This window comes from Microcaecilia unicolor, chromosome 10 (genome assembly GCF_901765095.1).
Source record: "Microcaecilia unicolor chromosome 10, aMicUni1.1, whole genome shotgun sequence".
NCBI classification, from domain to species: Eukaryota; Metazoa; Chordata; class Amphibia; order Gymnophiona; family Siphonopidae; genus Microcaecilia; species Microcaecilia unicolor.
In genome coordinates, this window is record NC_044040.1 from 220,982,137 (window position 1) to 220,998,601 (window position 16,465).

A 16,465-nucleotide genomic window follows, 5' to 3' on the forward strand; every position below is an offset into this window, starting at 1 on the left:
GAGAGATGCAGAGCTGAAGAAGTCCATGAAACTCAGATCAGTTCCTGCATAAAAGTTTCATTCCATTTTGCTGTTTCAATCCACTTTGAAAGTATGTAGGAGGTTCCGAGGCATGGTTCCAGTATATGAACTCTGCATTCCCTCTGGTCATGTGGAAACATCTCATGTATGAAAGCAGAAGAAATGCAAGAACTCTGTCTTGGCAGCTCCACACGTGTCTCTTCTGACTTCACGACACCCACCATACTGCAATATTGAAAGGACACATCATGGGCTGTAAGGGTACTGCCACAATTCTTCCTCTTGTTAGACGGTCTGGGGGAGGAATTGTCCCATCTATCAAATTTCAGTAATCAGTCTTCAATATGAAGATTTTTACTGACTGGGGACCAAGGCCTCCTCTTTCTAATATATCAAATCGTTACAATTCCTCCACAAAAGAATTAACATTTAAGTGAAAATCTTTTGTTTCCTCTTTTCTTTCTGCTCCTTGAACTACAATATGCAGCCCAAGACAAACCACAAACATTTCATTCCGTGGAGAAGACTGAAGGTGGACACAAGTGAGTGTCCTGTGGTCAGATTTCTTCCTGTATCGTACTCTCTCGTCATTATGTCAAAGTTTCAAGCAGTCAGACCTGGACAGGAAGCGTCTGATTCATCTGTAGACTTATATCTTGGACACTGCTCATGATCTTCTTGTGATGTCCAGCTAAAGTGATTCCTATCCGGAGCAGATCCCTGTAAGGGTAAAAGGATTATTCTGAAGTTAACATATGCACAACATTAACACAATCTCCCTTTATCATCCCACTATTAAAATCTACTCTTAACTATTCTCACTCCCCAATAATCTCTCCTCCCATTCCCAAAATCTCCCTGTCCACCTCCTCTTATTCTCACAGTTCTCTCCTACCCTACAAAAACTTGTACCCAATGTTCAAGTCTCATTTGCATCTATCTGTTCCCCATTGTTCCACCTATCAACCCTTGGTTTTTTGTCTCAGTTTCTTAAGGGAGAGGAGCTTATCAGAGGGTTGGTTATCTCTGTGTTTTCGTAACCCCTTGCAACTTCTAAAATGCTAGAACTAGCTGAACCAGACTTGATGTTCAGGTGGGGGGGTTGGAGGTCATCTGACTTTTCTACCTTTCAAAGTCTGCAAGTGATCTGAGGGGCACAAGAATAGGCCAAATTCAGCAATTTTCCCATAAAAAATACATGGGAGGAAATACAACATATCTAAAACCTACTGTGTCACATCTAACAACTCAATTGGATATACAGAAGATAATTTAGTTGGATAGACTCCGTAGTCTGTGTCCAATAAAAACAGTAGATACAGCCCAAACCTACATCATCCTGCAATATCCCACCAGCTACAACTTAGTCCACACTGCTGAGCTCTTCCAGGCTACTGTGTACCAGGGGCGTATCTGGACTTCGCTGGTAGGGGGGTCCAGAGCCAAGGGGGCACATTTTAGTCCCCTACCCCCAGCGACGACGACGCCCCCCACCGCCATTGCTGCCGCCAGAACCACCTCCAACAACTGTCGCCCGCCCGCCCGACGACCCCCTCGACCCCCCCCCCGCCCGCTGTCGCTTACCTGTGCTGGCGGGGGACCCCATCTCCCACCAGCCAAAGCTGTCATCCTTCGTTTGTTTGTTTTCTTCTTTCTGAGTCTGACTCTGACGTCCTGCACGTTGTGTACGTGCAGGACGTCAGAGACGAGTCAGACTCAGAAAGAAGAAAACAAACGAACGAAGGACAACGGCTTCGGCTGGCGGGGGTTGGGGTCCCCCGCCAGCAAAGGTAGGCGACGGCAGGTTGGCGGTGGGAGGGGGGGGTTGCGAGGGACGTCAGTAGGGGGGTTCAGGGCCAAGTCTATGGGGGCCCTGGCCCCATTACAGATACGCCCCTGCTGTGTACTGTAGCCTAGATGAAGACCTTTCTGGCCACCATCTACTCGTCAAATTGGACCCATCTCCCCCTTTGCCCTTCCAGGTTCCTTCCTTCTCATAACCAATATTCACTGACATTCATCTTTTCCTGCTGTTCTCTCTTAACCAGCATTAATGACAGCCCTACCAGATCCCCTCTCAACCAACCACCCTGTCTTGCCCTGTAAGGCTTCTTCCAGACAAGCACTCAAATGTTCTGCCAGAACTCCTCCCAAACACTACTGGGTTCTCTCCCAACCAGTGCTCACCACTCCACCCCCTATCAAGGCCCAGCTGAATCAGCTCTATTGACTACCCAATCCAAGCATCTCCCACCTAACACTATATCTTTCAGGGTACTTCTCAAACATTATTCACCGCTACCAGGGGCGTAGCCAGACCTGACATTTTGGAGTGGGCCCAGAGTTAACATGGGTGGGGGGCAGTAGGCATGAGTAGTGCTTGGTCTACTCCTAAATAATGCCTGAAAGTGTACTTGATAATGGATTTCTAAGTAAAAAGTCTGCCCTGCATCAACATAAACAACATGCACACTGATGGATACCTCGGAAGCACTGACATTTGTAAATGAAGTTGAATTATCCCATAACTTAAACTTTGCCATTATAGTTGACTTGAGTCTGGTCAACCTCTCAATACACATCACAGTATCCTGGAAAATAATTACTGCAGTGGCACACATCCCTCAACTTTACTTTATAAGAAATAAAAGAACCTTATTAAGCTGTATTAACAAAATAAGTCTTCTTGTCCCTTCCTCTGGTTCTACTGGTTTTTCTCCTTTCTGAAGCTGACATGAACCAGCTCAAGTCCCTGGAGTTCCTGACAGTGATCCTTCTACCCCCTTCTCCTTACAAAGTGATGCTATGTTGCAGTGGGTTGAGATCCTGGGGAACCGGGTGCAATTCCCTCTGCAGCTCCATGTGATCCTGAGCAAGTCACTTAACCCTCCGTTGGCCCAAGTGCAATATATAATACTTGGATTGTGAGCCCATGAGGGACAACACTAGTACCTGAATAGAAAATTGTACTTAACTGATGCACACCTACATGAAGGCACTAAATACATTTCTACATGACTATACCCCATATGGAAAACATGCATTATATATGGGAAATCCTTTATATAAATTATCCTTTTCCAGACACTTTCCCAGCCTTTGAACACAGTAGGTTCTGACACTTACTCTGCAGTCATCTGTACAACCAAATCAAAAGAAGCAAAACCAGCGTTCAGAAAGTTCTCCTTGTATCGCCCCATTTTAATGGCATCCAGCCAGTCACCAACAGTGGTAAATGTTGTGTAGTCTGGTACAGTCCGGTCCAACAGGGGCTGTGAGATGCTGCATCAAGAACAACACAGGGTTAATAGAGAGCACTAAGATCCGGGAATCTAAAACAGTCCTATAAATGCACCTGAAGGATATACTGAGAACAGCACTCGCATATCAGAGCCCCCAGGAAGCTCAGAGGCTTAATCAGGATCTACCAACCACACACAGAGCAACATAGGTAGATTTGTTAAATCCATGCTGCTAGGTTTTCAGTTGCCTGAATGTATGTATGTGGTTCCACAAAAACGTAGAATAAACTTTCAGCCAAATTAAAAAAAAAAAAAAAAACCCAAACAGGAAAAAAAAATGTACTGGGAGACAGGGGAATTTTAGGGGTGCATTTGGAAACTGTGCAGAAATACTAAAGAAATATTCCTTTCCATTGTTTACTGGAGGCAGGTTTGGTATAAGGACCATAGATAAGGACTGGCAAGAAAGATGCAAAACACTGATGAAGAAGGCCATAAGAGAATATGAAGAGAAAATTGCCTCGGAGGCAAAAACTCGTAATAATAAGTCTTTTAGGTATATCAGGAGCAGGAAACCCGTGAGGGAATCTGTGGAACCGTTAGATCACAAGGAGTATAAGGGACACTCAGGAGGACAGGGCCACAGAAGACTGAATGGAATTCTTTGCCTTGGTCTTTATGATGTAAGATATCTACACATACCACTGGTTTTATTTATTTGCTATATTTATATCCCGCCTTTATCCAGGGCAGGTAACAATAGGTAATGATAGAACATGATCAATAAAATGGTTGCAACCGAAAAGAAAAAGGAACAGAGAGAGAGAGAGAGAGAAAAAAAGTCAAACAGACAAGTCCTCGTGCAGCTAAGAAAGCTTCCACAAACAGATGTGTTTTTAGCATCTGCTTGAATTGCTGAATATCTTCACATGATCTCAGGTATCCAGGTAACGCAGGCATTTTAGACTGGCGTCACAAGGGACAGGAGCGAGTGGGCTGCGCTCCTGCCCCCAACGACCCCACTGGACCACCAGGGAGGGCCTGTCTGCACAGCTGGAAAGGGTGGGGGGTCTTGATGTAGGCTGGGCGGGGGAAGGGAAAGAAGGGAACACCTTCTACATCTCTGTGATGCTCCTGAAATTTCATCACTCTCAAGCTGGCCAAAGCATGGAGTGGAAGAGAGAGCTACTGTCCCTAATGTGAGCTGGGGACAGGGTAATAGGCTGACTGAAGGATTTTGTGATTCTGAAATGGCCTTGAAGGGTCTGTATAATGATACGCAGATAGTCTTGGCAGATTAATATACTGTGAGGAGATACTGACCCTGACTGGACGTTGCTGACGACCTTTAGGCTGGCCGCATTGCGGATAAGTTTATCCAAGGTGTTCACAATCTGTGCAAACTTGGGTCGCAGATTCCGATCTCGGACCCAACAGTCCAGCATAAGTTGATGTAGTGCTGTAGGACAGTCCATGGGAGGAGGCAACCGGTAATCCTGCTCCACAGCATTAATGACCTGAAGCAGACAGACAAATTATTACTCAAAAAGAAAGCTATCAAATTCTCCAGGAATTTCTACACTACCCCTCCAAACTTACATCCTGATTGGACATGTCCCAGTATGGACGCTCCCCATATGACATCACCTCCCACATGACAATACCATAGCTCCAGACATCACTGGCAGAGGTAAATTTACGATATGTAACAGCCTCTGGTGCCGTCCACCTGATGGGGATCTTTCCACCCTGTTTGAAACACATCATATCTATGTTAGTTGAATGTTCTAATGCATGTTTATTAGGTGTATCATTAGTATTATGCTAACATTGCATTATATTTCTGGTATTTGAATTCCAGTGCTGTTAAGTGTATATATTTTTGATATTGTTTCATGGAAGTTATTATTATTAGGTTTCAAGCTCAATTGTCAATGGATAAGAAATCTCTTTAAAGTTACATGGATTTTCTTGAAAATCCACAAAACAATTAAAATGGATTTCTTATCTTTTAAAGTTAGACCTGTTATTCATGCTTTCAGAGATGAATGCTTAAGTTATGAGAGCAGTTGAATATAACTTTCTTCCACGTATGATACACCCCAAATCCCCCCTCCCACCCCAAAAAACATTTATGAGTCACTATTCAAACACAAGGTCAGCATGTTTTGTAAATGTATTCCGTATACTGAGCTCTGCTATCTAGATACAAACGATTCTGAGAACGGTGACTGATACTGGCTCTACAGAAAGTAGCGAGATTCAGCTACGCACTTTAAACGAGGGTAGCCTTTGTACTTGCTTAGGCTGCAGTAGGGGGGAGCAGGGGTGTTATTTGGATAGAATGTTTGTGGGAAGGGTAACATATCTGTGTGTGGGGGGGGGGGGGGGAGTTTTCCAGCTTTTTTATTTTTATGGTTATTATTTTAATGATAAAGACATTACCCATGTTAGATTGTTTTCAATAAAAAAATTGGTTAAACACTGAATATTGCTGACTGTCCTTAGAGTTAAGCAGGATGTCTGGATAGTATCTCTGAATAGCTATACAATGGCTGCTGCTCCATGGATAAGTTGCTTTTGAAAAGCTTGTCCCTTACCTTTTGGCTGTATAGTGATTTATATGTCCAAAGATTAACAGTCACAAACCCAATATTGCCAAAAATTCAACTTTGTTTTGAGAAAGTGGAACAGTGGCCGATTAATATGTAAAATTAAATAAAGAAAACAATCTAGGAGTTTTGTGGTTGAGATTCAAAATAAGGAATTTCCTTTGGAAATCTCTTTAAGGGTCCTAAGGGTAGTCTTGGATTCCATCGTATTCCTGCTACCACAAGTGAATCATTTCATTCAAAAAGTATTTGTTAAATTACAACAATTTCAATGTATACATTTGGTCATTTTAGAATTACTCAAGCCACTGTATAGTCACAGATTTCAGTAATTTAACAATTGCAAATTCTACAGAACAGGAACATTATGTGATGTCTATAAATCTGACAGAGCTACCCCTAAAATACACAGTTTACACTGGCTTCCTGTCCCAGCTCCTTGTTACTTCAAAATGCACATATTTAGAATTATTTGAAACATTTTGTAATTCTATCTTCCTTAAACAGATCTTTGTAGAAATAATCTTTTAGCATTACATTTTCCATCAACTAAATTATTGAAATTTAAGAGGATTTATATCTCCACATTTTCTGTTCAAGCAACAAAATGCTAGAATGCTTTTCCCTTCACACATCAGAGACCCATTATCTGACGTTTAGAAAGTTACTGAAAACGTCTTCATGCAAGAGATTCCTGGAACAGTGTTAATCTGAGTATATTATAAAATGCATTTTGTAATTGCTAGACATGGCTTGTTATCTTTTGTTGTAATCTGCACTGAAGATTTCGGCTTGTAGCGGAATATTTTATACTGTATTGTGTGGTTGGCAAGGCTCCTTTTAAACAGTGACCTGAACTTGCTGAAGTCTGACTATATCCAGCTCTAGCTCTGGTCTCTGTTCTTCAGGCATGTAAGCTCCTTCCTCTTCCTGTTACATTAGACCTGACCTTACTGCCGTTTGGGAATTCCTCAGATTCCACAAAAGGAACGAACCTGTGTTTCTCTATGTGCTATACTAACCTCTCATCTGCCTTTTAAAATCAAGCTGTTTTAACACCCTGAGGAAATCTGTAGCTCACTTTCTTCCTTTCCCTCCCCACCTATGAGAACACTCAGTTCAACAGGTGCACTGACAGGTCAAATACTGTATCTAGGGTTATATAGCTGTGGAGCTGGAAGTGTGACTATGAGTTTATGTGGGAAAGTAGTAGAAATACTGTCAGTCCTTAATCCATTTCATTATATGGTTCCTGAAATTTCTGGTCAGGAAATGTCACTGTTCTCATGTCAGGAGGAAGAGCAGAGGCTTACCAGGGAGCTGGTGTAAGTGGGGTCATTGGGATTATTCTCCAGGAAGCGGGAGAGTCCAAAATCTGAGACTTTACACACCAGGTTGCTATTGACCAGAATATTGCGTGCAGCTAAATCACGATGTACATAGTTCATCTCCGCAAGGTACTTCATCCCGGCTGCAATCCCACGAAGCATTCCAACAAGCTGAATCACTGTGAACTGTCCGTCATTTAACTGCGGAGGAAGCAGTGAAAACAAATGAAAGAAAAGGTACAACTGACACTCCTAAAACCTGTTTAAATTCTAATCAAATGGAAGAGCTCAGTTATGAGAAAAAATAACATGAAGAGAAAACTCTTTAAAATAAGAGAAGGGAAGAGGACGTCCAAAGAAAGACTGAAAGGTACAAAAATACTGAGTCACTGAAATCAGACAAGCCAAAATTATTGAGAGAAATATTTCCAAAGACATGACCTGGGAAGTGTTCACCCACAGAAAAAAATCATTTGAAATCTGCCACTCCCTCACCGCTAGACAGCAAAAATAGCATGTGTACCCCCCCCCCCCCCAACAGGGAAATGCTGAAAAAGCATCAACCCCCTGCAATTCAGTATTACTGTGTTACACTAGACTATTGAACATATAATGTATCCTTGGATTAAGGGACTGCATGGGGTGAGGCAGTGTCCATTGCCCTGAAAATCTGTGACTCTTGAAGGCTGCTCCCAACAGCATCCCCTCCCCCCTTAAAAATAACAGTCACAAAGATCTCCCCCAAGAGCATTCAGCCCCTTCCTGATTAACTTCCCCACCCCCCACCCCCATACCTTAAGGATGCCCTGGTAATCTACGATAGGATGGGCAGAAACTTCCCCAGTCACTCCTGCCCACGATGGTTCCAAGTTCATCGGAGGTCCTGATTTTTTCTTCTTAATTTTAGCATTATCCTGAATTTTTTTAGTATTACATTTTAGCTGCCAATTTTTAGACCATTCTTTAAGCTTTGTTCGATCTCTTATGTTATCCCCACTATCCAGAGTGTTTACCCTATTGCAGATTTTGCAATGTTCCACAATAGCCCCTGAGCTCTGCTTGCCCTCCCTCTCTCTATGTTAAGCTATTAGAGTTAGCACCCAATTCAGATCTACCCTGCCAAGTTCATCAAGTTTTAGTTTTCTCCATCACATCTATGGGCTTGGTCATCCCTTTCCTAAGCTAATTGGAGTGGAGCCAAACCAGAACTGGATCAGCCTGTTAAGAGTTGCCTTGGGACAGGTGGAAACCCTACAAGGAACCCCCACACTGCACCTGCTCTCACCAGTACTGCACGATAGTACCCCTGCACTCCACCTGCCTTGTTCCACAGCTCGCGTGAATTGTATGTCAAGACTCACACGAAGAAAAGAATCCAAAGCCCCATTTTCCATATATTCTGTCAGGATCATAACTGGCCGACTCTTGGTCACTACACCCTCCAGACGAATAATATTGGGATGGTCGAACTGGCCCATGATGCTGGCCTCGCTGAGGAAGTCCCGCCGCTGACGGTCTGTGTAACCAGCTTTCAGAGTCTTTATTGCCACAAAGATCTCCCGCCGTCCTGGCAACTTCAGGCGTCCACGGCACACTTCTCCAAACTCTCCTGTCCCGCAGCAAAAGGCAAAGGAGGTGAGACTGAGGAAACCAGTGGCGGAAGAAATTAATACATCAGGAAAAAAAGTAAACAAGGACTTGCCTGCTCCAATCACCTCTTCGATCTTCACACAAGAGATATCAATCTCTTTGGTAAATTCTCGCACAGCCTCATTAGGGTCTTCATAAGTGAAGGGGTCAACATAAACTTTTACCCCAGGTGTGACTAGAAGAGGGTTAAAGAGAAAGGGATGCAATCCTCTTAGTCATATATCAACAAGTAGCACAGAACTCAATGACACATGCCTCACACTGACAGCATCTCGGTTCCAATTCCTCCCCTGAGAGGGGTTCATCTGCCCCTCTTGTGCCCAAGCCCATTGTCGACTTTGTGGGGCCTCTGCCTGATTCCAGCTCCCTTCCCCCACTACAGTTTGAAGGTTTCTGGCTCAAAAACAGGTGCACAGGAAAACAGTGGCGTAGTCAAACAGCCAATTTTGGGTGGGCACAACATTTCCTGTCAGCCTCCACCCTTTCCTCCCAACTCAAAATAGACTTTAGCTAATGAGGATCTCCAAGGTCTGTAAGCTGAAGACTTCTTCCGAAGGCGGCCAGAATTTCCTTTTACCAAGTTTGGCAGACAGCAGAAACATCTATGAGCCACCAATGAGAGCACCTCATGCATGTTTAGTTGATAAAGGCTAGAAGATGCTACCGCCAACTACAGAGCTTGGTAGAAAAGAGTTCTGGCCGTCTTTGGAGGAGGTCCTCAGCTGATGATACTTGGGGATCCCCACCAAGAGTCAGGGCTGGTGTTAGACATGCTAGGGCCCAGGTCAGAAAATAAAGGAGAGGGGGTCCTCCATATCCTCTCTGCATGCCAGTACTATCCCATTGGCATACTCTCACCAAATATAGAACAAGGGATCACAAATTAGAAGTAAAAATAAGTAGAGAAAAATTGAACTGGTAACCCCCCAAAATTAAACAGCATGTACTGTTAACACTGGAGAACTAAAAAGGGAAAAGCATTTCCTTTTCTAGTGAACACAATACAAAAACATCTGCTATGTACATTTCCCAAAGCTAACACAATTCAGTTAATAGATTAAAAATAAAATGCTTTTGTCTACCTTTGTTGTCTGGACATTTTTATTTTTCCATCACGCTGGTTCCAGTTTCTTTTTTCTGCTTCCCTGTCTGTCCTCTGCTAATTCTCCTTTAAGTGGTTGCTGTCCATTTACCTTTTCTCCTCTCTCCTGCATTGTTCCATTCCCTAACTATACCTGCCTCTGATGTACTAGTCTTTCCTTTTTAGCTCTGTCCTCTGTTTTTCTTTACTGCTTCTCTGTTCACTCAAATTTCACCCTGTCTCACCCTTCTTCTTTATACTTTTCAGCTATCAAATTCTATCTCCTACTCTCACCCATTACATCTCCCATTTCCTATCTCACTCTTTCCACAGCCTTCCATTCCCTTTCATCTTTAATCTACTACTACTACTAAACATTTCTAGAGCACTACTAGGGTTATGCAGCGCTGTACAAATTAAACAAAGAAGGACGGTCCCTGCTCAAAGGAGCTTACAATCTAAAGAACGAAATGTCAAGTTGGGGCAGTCTAGATTTCCTGGGTAGAGGTGTAGTGGTTAGGTGCCGAAGGCGACATTGAAGAGGTGGGCTTTAAGCACTGATTTGAAGATGGGCATATTAACATATTTCTATCCCCTATAATCACTTTCGTCCTCTCATTCATTCCCCTGCCTCTCCCACATGGTTCTACCATTCCCAGCAATTCCCCTCCTCACCCTCATAGCCCGATATCTTCCACTTCACTCCTAGCTTCTTCCTGTTCCTTTTCTCTTCCCTCCTGCCTTTCTCCCATGGTCCAGAATTTCTCCCTCTCTTCCCTTCCTCCCATTGTCCAGCATCTCTCTTCCAATCCCTTCTATCCCTGGATCCATTGCTCGCTTTCTCCCCTCCCCATTCTGTGCATCTCTCCCATTGCCCACTCTGTCTATTTCTCTCACACCCTACAAAAAGGTCTTGTCACCCAAGAGCTTTAGCCATTTTTTCTTCTGCCTGCACTTTCGCAAACTGTATTTCCCTCTACGCTTCGAGATTTGAGATTGCGTATTCATTCGATTCAAACTTTTGAACTACTATAACATTATTCAAATTTTATCCAGTTACATGTCTTACTGTTCTACATGATCGATACATTTATAAGAACTGTCTATTATCACGTAGTTTCTCTTATGGAATGGAAGTTATCAAACATCGTTATTTTGTATTGTATTTGGATGTTTGTTATCCTTAAAAACTTAATAAAATGTACTTCAACTTTAAAAATAAATAAGTAAATAAATAAATATATACATTTACTACTTAATAGCTTCATTGCATGTCTACTAGTCCTAGTATTTTTGGAAAAAGTAAACAAGTGATTCACGTCCACCCATTCCATTCATTATTTTACAGACCTCTGTCATATCTCCCCTCAGTCGTCTCTTCTCCAAGCTGAAGAGCACAAGCCTCTTTAGCCTTTTCTCACAGGGAAGTTGCCCATCCTCTTTATCATTTTTGTCACCCTTCTCTGGCACTAGGTTTCTGAGCTATTTTCACACTTCTGTGGTCAGAGTCTAAACTGACAGCTAGAAAATGCACTTTAATTCTTTCTTAGCCTGTATTTCCCAGTAGCCCTTGGCTGGGTCAAGCTCTACTAGCTTGGTCATAGGCTGGGTAGTAGGCCCCAGGCTTATAACATATTTATACAATTGGCCACTATCGGAAACAGGATGAACCTTCAGACTGTCCCAGTATGGCAATACTTATGTAACTCTCCCATCTTATTTCTTAGGCTTCTGGCATTTGCAAATAGACATGTCAAACTGTTTCTTGTTCCTATTTACAACCTGCTTTAGCAGCTCACAGTGTTAATTTTCAATCTTGAAAATCTGTCTGTTTTTTTTTTAATTTAAAGCACCTGGTCTTCTATGCTCTCTATTGCAACCTCGCTATCGGGATGCCCTATCTTCCCTGTTTTGGTGATATCATTGAAAGACACCTTGTTCCGAACCACTTGCAGCCTTCCCCCAGTTTCTGGTTAAAAGCTGCTCTATCGGGGAGCCCATCTTTCTTCCTTATCCGGCAGGAGTAGCTGCCCTTTTTCCTACGATCACTGGCATTCCTTTTCCATGTTGTATTGGATTTTAGCAATTCTAAACTGTCTCAACCCACCTGTCGGAATAGGAGGTATAGTAAATTTGAATAAACAAATAAGCCATTGCTATATATACACACAACTAAAGAACTAAACACGTGGTGTGGAAGCACAACAATATCCAAAGAATCCACAAATAAATCCCTGTAAATAGAGTCATTTTTCGTTGTGTGGATTCTTTGATTGTTATGTATATATACACACACACATATGTTATTTCCTGCAGGTCCCATTTTATGCACTGGGACATATTTCTAATGGTATTTGCCTATGATCATTTTAGTAAAAGCAGTCCTTATTTTACTCTATTCACAATCTTTCAACATTTGTTAAGGGTACAACAAAACAGTTTACAGGTAAGCCTTCTGGAAAGGGCGATAACTAATGTACATTACACAGAGGATACCCTCCATTCACAGACTTCCTCAGCTGCCCAACACCTGATGACAAGTTTAACTCACACAAACCATGGCTGTGGAGATTCGCATCCTGATTCCTCTTCATCTGTGCCTCCTGCACCAGCAGCTATTGTGCTCCATTCAGGGCCAGCCCATCCATTAGGCAAGACCAGGCAGCTGTCTAAGGCAGCAGTTTTTTTCCTTGTCTAAGACACGCAGTCAGTACCGTGGCAACGCTTCCTAGATGACAGCTTACCTAATACATATATTTCCATTCTAGTTTGGCTGGGAGAGAAACGGTGGGTGGGTAGGACAGGACAGGGGAAGGGGCAGGTATTGGTTTGCTATGAAAAATATCAGGGGCAGTTTGCACCTTGCATGGTCTTTTGAGAGTTACTGTGTTACGATATGATCAGGTTGCTGTTCTCTTACAGAACTGGATGTGCATCTGTTCTGATTATTTTGATGCTTCTAAATATTTTCCAAAGCAAAGCAACAGATCCTGAGAGCCACCCAAACTCAAAGATTCATTAGCACATACTTCTGACTGTTAACTATATTTGTGTGACATGACTTCTGAGTTTAATTATAAAACTGGTGGGGGGGGAGGGGTGCATGAAATTTGTCTGAAGAGGAATGTAAGGCTGAAAGTTTGCTTAGGGCACCCACCACCCTTGCACTGGCTCCCTTACACTGAAAGGGTGGGGGGGGGGGGAAGACCTTACATTAGGAGAATGTGAGAGGAAGTGATTTGTGGGGATATGATTGTATGGATGGAGAGGGTTAACACTGCCAAAGGTGGGGAGAGTGAATGTGGGTCCATAAATAAAAGAAACAACGTCAATGTGAGATGAATACGATTCTTATGGAGGGGTCAGTTTAACAATAACAAATGTTGTATAAGTCTTCTTCATCATTGGATTGTATTACAGTGTATTATGTCATAGTTGGATGGGTAATGTGTTACCTTGTATTGATGTAATAAAAAGAATTAAAAACATTCCCTCCATCCCTACCACTTAGGGACTTGTCCCTAGAAAATGCACACACATACTCAGGGAGATCAGACTTACTGTACTGCTGCAACTTCTCTGTGTATTCAGACTCTGAACCGTTCCTCTGCTTCCTAAAAAAAAAAAAAAGCCCAAAGACAGATCAACAATATTTCCTACTTGTTCGTCTGATGACTATATATAATCATTATCAGATTGACTGGAGCATTATTTCTTAGTAGCCTAGTGGGTAGCAGCAGGCTGAGAACTGTCGAAACCAGGGTTCAGATTCTACTGACCTCAAGCAAGTCACTTCACCCTGTGCTGCCTCATGTACAAACAAGGCTAGATTTACTAACCTAATTTAAGGATTTAACAAGTGTTAATTTGCATTTAACATGCATTATTTAAAAACAGGCCCCACTGACAATGGGCTTGCATTAATTCACATTTTTTTTGTTACATTTGTACCCCGCGCTTCCCACTCATGGCAGGCTCAATGCAGCTTACATGGGGCAATGGAGGGTTAAGTGACTTGCCCAGAGTCACAAGGAGCTGCCTGTGCCTGAAGTGGGAATCGAACTCAGTTCCTCAGGACCAAAGTCCACCACCCTAACCACTAGGCCACTCCTCCACTCCATGCTGCCTTGGGTAAGGAAATCTAGCTCTCTGGGAACAGAGCAAAACCTGAATGCAACCTTGTCTTGAACCACCAATGAAAAGGTGTAAAGCAAAAACTAAGTGAAAACAAAGTTGCACAGACGGAATTTCTCAAACCTCTAGTCCCTAAATAGATGACAGCTTGCCTGAACCTAATTCCTGTCTTAAAGCTGGATCTCATTCATACATCCTACACAGATTAAGTCCCCTTAGGCCCAAACTTTATACAGAGGAAGAATAAGGCATTCCTGTCAGGACAAATTTCTACTGTATATACGAGGGGAAGTCATCCTATCAGGCCCTACTGTTGAAGAATACTAGAAAGGAGAATCTCCAACTCGTCATGATATCTTCCAGTTTAACTCTTAAAGTATAGAAAGAGATGAGCCCCATCACTACTGCCCAGAGAGGCTTACCTGAAACAAACAACAGCAATGAGAACGAAAGCAATAATGAAAACAAGTCCTGCAGTAGCTGAGCCCACAATAAGTGGCAGCTGTTCCTGGAAACTGCTTTTTCCGCCCGCTGGATAAGAAAAACAAAGAGGTCAATGAACAAAAATGAGGACACAGACGACAAAGCAAGAGATTAACAGTCACAGAAAATGGGAAGGAGAAGGAAGTTGAGGTTCAAACAGAGAGGGTGTCCTAATAAAAATTAGTTTGGATCTTTATACCAAAGAGATCGTATTAGAAACCAATAAGGTAATAGAACAAAGGAGGATACCGGTGCTATCAATAAGAAACAAACTTGGACACATTACTGGTCAGCTGAAAGTTTCCATTTTAGAAGACTGGCCAATGGAAGGCAAAATACAATGCTGTCTTTAACAATACCTCAGTCTAGGTGCCTTTTCTATGATTTTTAATTAAAGCAGAAAGGCTACCATCAAATTCTCTCTTCAAAGCACATTCTTTCTTACATACACCATCTCTCTCTCATTCACTTAGTGGCCTTGAGCAGACCAACTCCCTTTATGTTATTCTATTGGATATTATCTATATATTTAGCTGCTGAGAATTTCTAGATCGTGAGAGTTATAAATATTTTTAAATAAAAATAAGTTTAAACTAGAGACTACTTTTTCTATTTTTCTTAATATTTCTGGCTAAAAAATTAACCCTTACTTTACCCATGGGCCTGGGCTAAATTCACATTTATAAATTCCCTCCTCTTGACCAAAGATTCTTATCTTGAGAATCTCTGGCCAAACCTTTTTTATATACATACTGATTTTACTTAAGAGAACATTCAGGTCCATTTAAGTTTCACATCCTGTCAAGAGGTTACTGCTCCTAAGGCAAAAGGTAAACATCCACTTCACTTTCAAGAGCTCTTATCTCAGGTTCTCCAAGTGAAGGCTTTGACCAGTGCAGGCTGATTTCTGTATACATCTTCAGATACTGCTCTCAGGCAGAGGTGCTGGGGTCTAGGTGGCCATGCAAGAAGAGTATGTCATGCTTTCAAGTTACTAATCCAGAAACCTCTGCCCCTGGGCAAGTAAATTGGTTGGATTTTACTCAAGAAGCACCTTCTGTTGAATCTGTCATAGCCCCCAGCCCAGATCAGGAAGTCATACCTTCTAGTCTTCACTACACTTGTGCTTGGTCTCACTGTTGCTGGACAACAAGGAGAACAAGGAAAGAGCCCCTCAAAAGTGAGTAAAAATAAAGAACAGACATAAGGATCAAGGCAGGATGAATGACATTTCTCTAATATTTAACATTCATTTAAAAAACTTATTTCTTGCTACTATCCTGTCATTCTCTTTCAACTTCACAGGTTTAATACCAACTCTGGCAATGCAAGACAATACTTAAGAATGTAAGTGCCTAATAATGCAATAATGATTTACAAGCTAGGAAAAGATCTTAATTTCAAGAGAGGCAAAACAAATACAAAGCGTTATTGTTCAAAGCATTGTTGCAGTTGTAGGCAGGTGATCATTTGCAGTGATAATGTCCTGAGTATTGTCACTCTGCCAAAAATCTATCTTCCTGGTAATGAAGACTGCATGGGTGGACAGGGCCGGTCTTAGCAATTGTGTGGCCCTGTGCAGACCAGTTCAGTGGGGCCCCGTGTTCCCCCCCCCCCCAGTCCACCAGCATAAGCCATAATTTATTAAAGGAGGTTTAGAGTTCTCAGAACCCCACCTTACCCCGTACATTGATGTGCATCAACCACATTCAGTAGAGAGTGGCAGACAGCAGAAGGATTATCGTATCCTGTCAGCTGCCGAGCCCAGAGCCTCCTCGCTTCTGCATTGCTGCCACTGCCTGATGCTCTCTACTGAAAAGTGGATGCACATTAAAGTACGAGCAGGGAGGTGTTCCAAGACAAGAGGACAGACGTGCCAGAGATCTGGGGCCCCTAGGAGCGCGGGGCCCTGTG

The 16,465-nt window shown here is 42.6% G+C and overlaps 1 protein-coding gene across 2 annotated transcripts in view; it reads right to left on the reverse strand.

The window, feature by feature from the left end:
- Nucleotides 1-446: 446 nt before the first annotated feature.
- The window catches only part of EPHB3 (EPH receptor B3), a 131,114-nt gene continuing 115,095 nt past the window's right edge, over nucleotides 447-16,465 (reverse strand). For both annotated transcript variants that reach the window (XM_030216247.1, XM_030216245.1), the window contains exons 8-16: nucleotides 14,491-14,599; nucleotides 13,496-13,548; nucleotides 8,906-9,028; nucleotides 8,565-8,812; nucleotides 7,189-7,404; nucleotides 4,863-5,012; nucleotides 4,587-4,780; nucleotides 3,148-3,303; nucleotides 447-741 (exon numbers count right to left, since the gene is read on the reverse strand). In XM_030216247.1, the coding sequence (XP_030072107.1) occupies nucleotides 633-741; nucleotides 3,148-3,303; nucleotides 4,587-4,780; nucleotides 4,863-5,012; nucleotides 7,189-7,404; nucleotides 8,565-8,812; nucleotides 8,906-9,028; nucleotides 13,496-13,548; nucleotides 14,491-14,599 (1,358 nt within the window). In that variant the 3' untranslated portion in view covers nucleotides 447-632. The remainder of the gene's footprint in view (nucleotides 742-3,147; nucleotides 3,304-4,586; nucleotides 4,781-4,862; nucleotides 5,013-7,188; nucleotides 7,405-8,564; nucleotides 8,813-8,905; nucleotides 9,029-13,495; nucleotides 13,549-14,490; nucleotides 14,600-16,465) is intronic.